The sequence below is a fragment of the Pteropus alecto genome, unplaced genomic scaffold (genome assembly GCF_000325575.1).
Source record: "Pteropus alecto unplaced genomic scaffold, ASM32557v1 scaffold72, whole genome shotgun sequence".
Lineage (NCBI taxonomy): Eukaryota > Metazoa > Chordata > Mammalia > Chiroptera > Pteropodidae > Pteropus > Pteropus alecto.
The window spans coordinates 11,161,906-11,163,465 of record NW_006436811.1 but is presented as its reverse complement, the minus strand read 5'-3'; the positions used below and the strand labels follow the sequence as shown (position 1 = coordinate 11,163,465).

Sequence of the window (1,560 nt, the reverse complement as noted above, 5' to 3'; positions counted from 1 at the left end):
GGCGTCCATCTGCGACTCGGACACGGACCCGCGCGAGCTCGAGGCGTTCGCGGAGCGCTTCAAGCAGCGGCGTATCAAGCTGGGCGTGACGCAGGCCGACGTGGGCTCGGCGCTGGCCAACCTCAAGATCCCGGGCGTGGGCTCGCTCAGCCAGAGCACCATCTGCAGGTTCGAGTCGCTCACGCTCTCGCATAACAACATGATCGCGCTCAAGCCCATCCTGCAGGCGTGGCTCGAGGAGGCCGAGGGCGCGCAGCGCGAGAAAATGAACAAGCCTGAGCTCTTCAACGGCGGCGAGAAGAAGCGCAAGCGGACTTCCATCGCCGCGCCCGAGAAGCGCTCTCTCGAGGCCTACTTCGCCGTACAACCTCGGCCCTCGTCCGAGAAGATAGCCGCCATCGCCGAGAAACTGGACCTCAAAAAGAACGTGGTGCGGGTGTGGTTTTGCAACCAGAGACAGAAGCAGAAGAGGATGAAATTCTCCGCCACTTACTGAGGGGTGTGGGGGGTGCCGGGTGGGACGGACCGGGGAGCTGAAGGGGCATTGTGGGGGCTTTTCCCTGGCCTGCTTCCCCCCGGATTTGGAGTGTCCGTTATCCTGCTTGCATTTGGAGAGTCGCTCCTCGGGCGCTCTCTTCCGCCCCCTTTCTGCTCTCCTTGCCCTTACCTTCCCCCCAGCCTAGACTGGGGTATTGGGTGTGGACACTGGAAAGGATGGCGGGGAGAAGGAGCATTTGGATGAGCGGGGAGTAGGGTAAGGAAAGCGGAGACTGGAGAAGAGGTTTCGAGGAGCAGGAAGGTTCTAGGGGTTAGGGTGGGGGGAGACTCGGGAAGGGTAGGGAAATGAACTGTTTTGGACCAGAGACACTTATCAAAATCTCCTGGGGACCAAGTATCTATGTACAAAAACAAACCTACCAACCACCAAAAACTAAACGAATAAAGACAAACTAAAACAAAACAGAACAAAGGCAAATGAATATGCTTTAGAAATTTAACTCCAGGGAGTCGTATTCTGCAGCTTCATTTCCCCCTAAGGAAGAGGAAAAAAAGAGCACTACCATGATTTTCACTGACCCAACTCTACACACACGAACTGAGTCAAAAACCGAAAACCAAACGAATTGGAAGGCGAGGTTCTGGGTAGCGAAGCTAGTAGTTCTGTGTGTTTAATTTTTCCTTCGAAGTCTCACCTCCACCCCATTCTGTCCTGTTTGATTTATTTTCTGCGTTCCAGTGAGACTCCGATGGCTGCTTTCCATTGTCACAAAGTGAGTAGGGTAACAGCTGAAGGAGGGAGGCTTGACTGCCCATTTAGGTAAAGTCCAAGTTTTCCAGTGACCTGGCCTGTACTCCTGAAGCCTGGGCACAGTTGGGTAGGGGTGTTTAGGGAGAGAGAAAGAGTCTGAGCTGACTAAAAAGCAGAACTAAGGAGCTACGAAATAGATATGTTATTCTAGGAAAATAAAACAATTTAATAAGATTTTCTTTTTGCTCTTATATCTAAGATCTAGAAACAGACTATTCCAAAAGCAGCTCCCCGCCCCCTCCCCGTCCCCC

General features: G+C 53.1%; 1 protein-coding gene across 1 annotated transcript in view; it reads left to right on the top strand.

Annotated features, from left to right (window-relative positions):
- The window catches only part of POU4F1 (POU class 4 homeobox 1), a 2,680-nt gene extending 1,714 nt beyond the window's left edge, over positions 1-966 (top strand). The window contains exon 3 of the mRNA XM_025048189.1: positions 3-966. Within this exon, the coding sequence (XP_024903957.1) occupies positions 3-496 (494 nt within the window). The 3' untranslated portion in view covers positions 497-966. The remainder of the gene's footprint in view (positions 1-2) is intronic.
- The last annotated feature ends 594 nt before the right edge of the window (positions 967-1,560 follow it).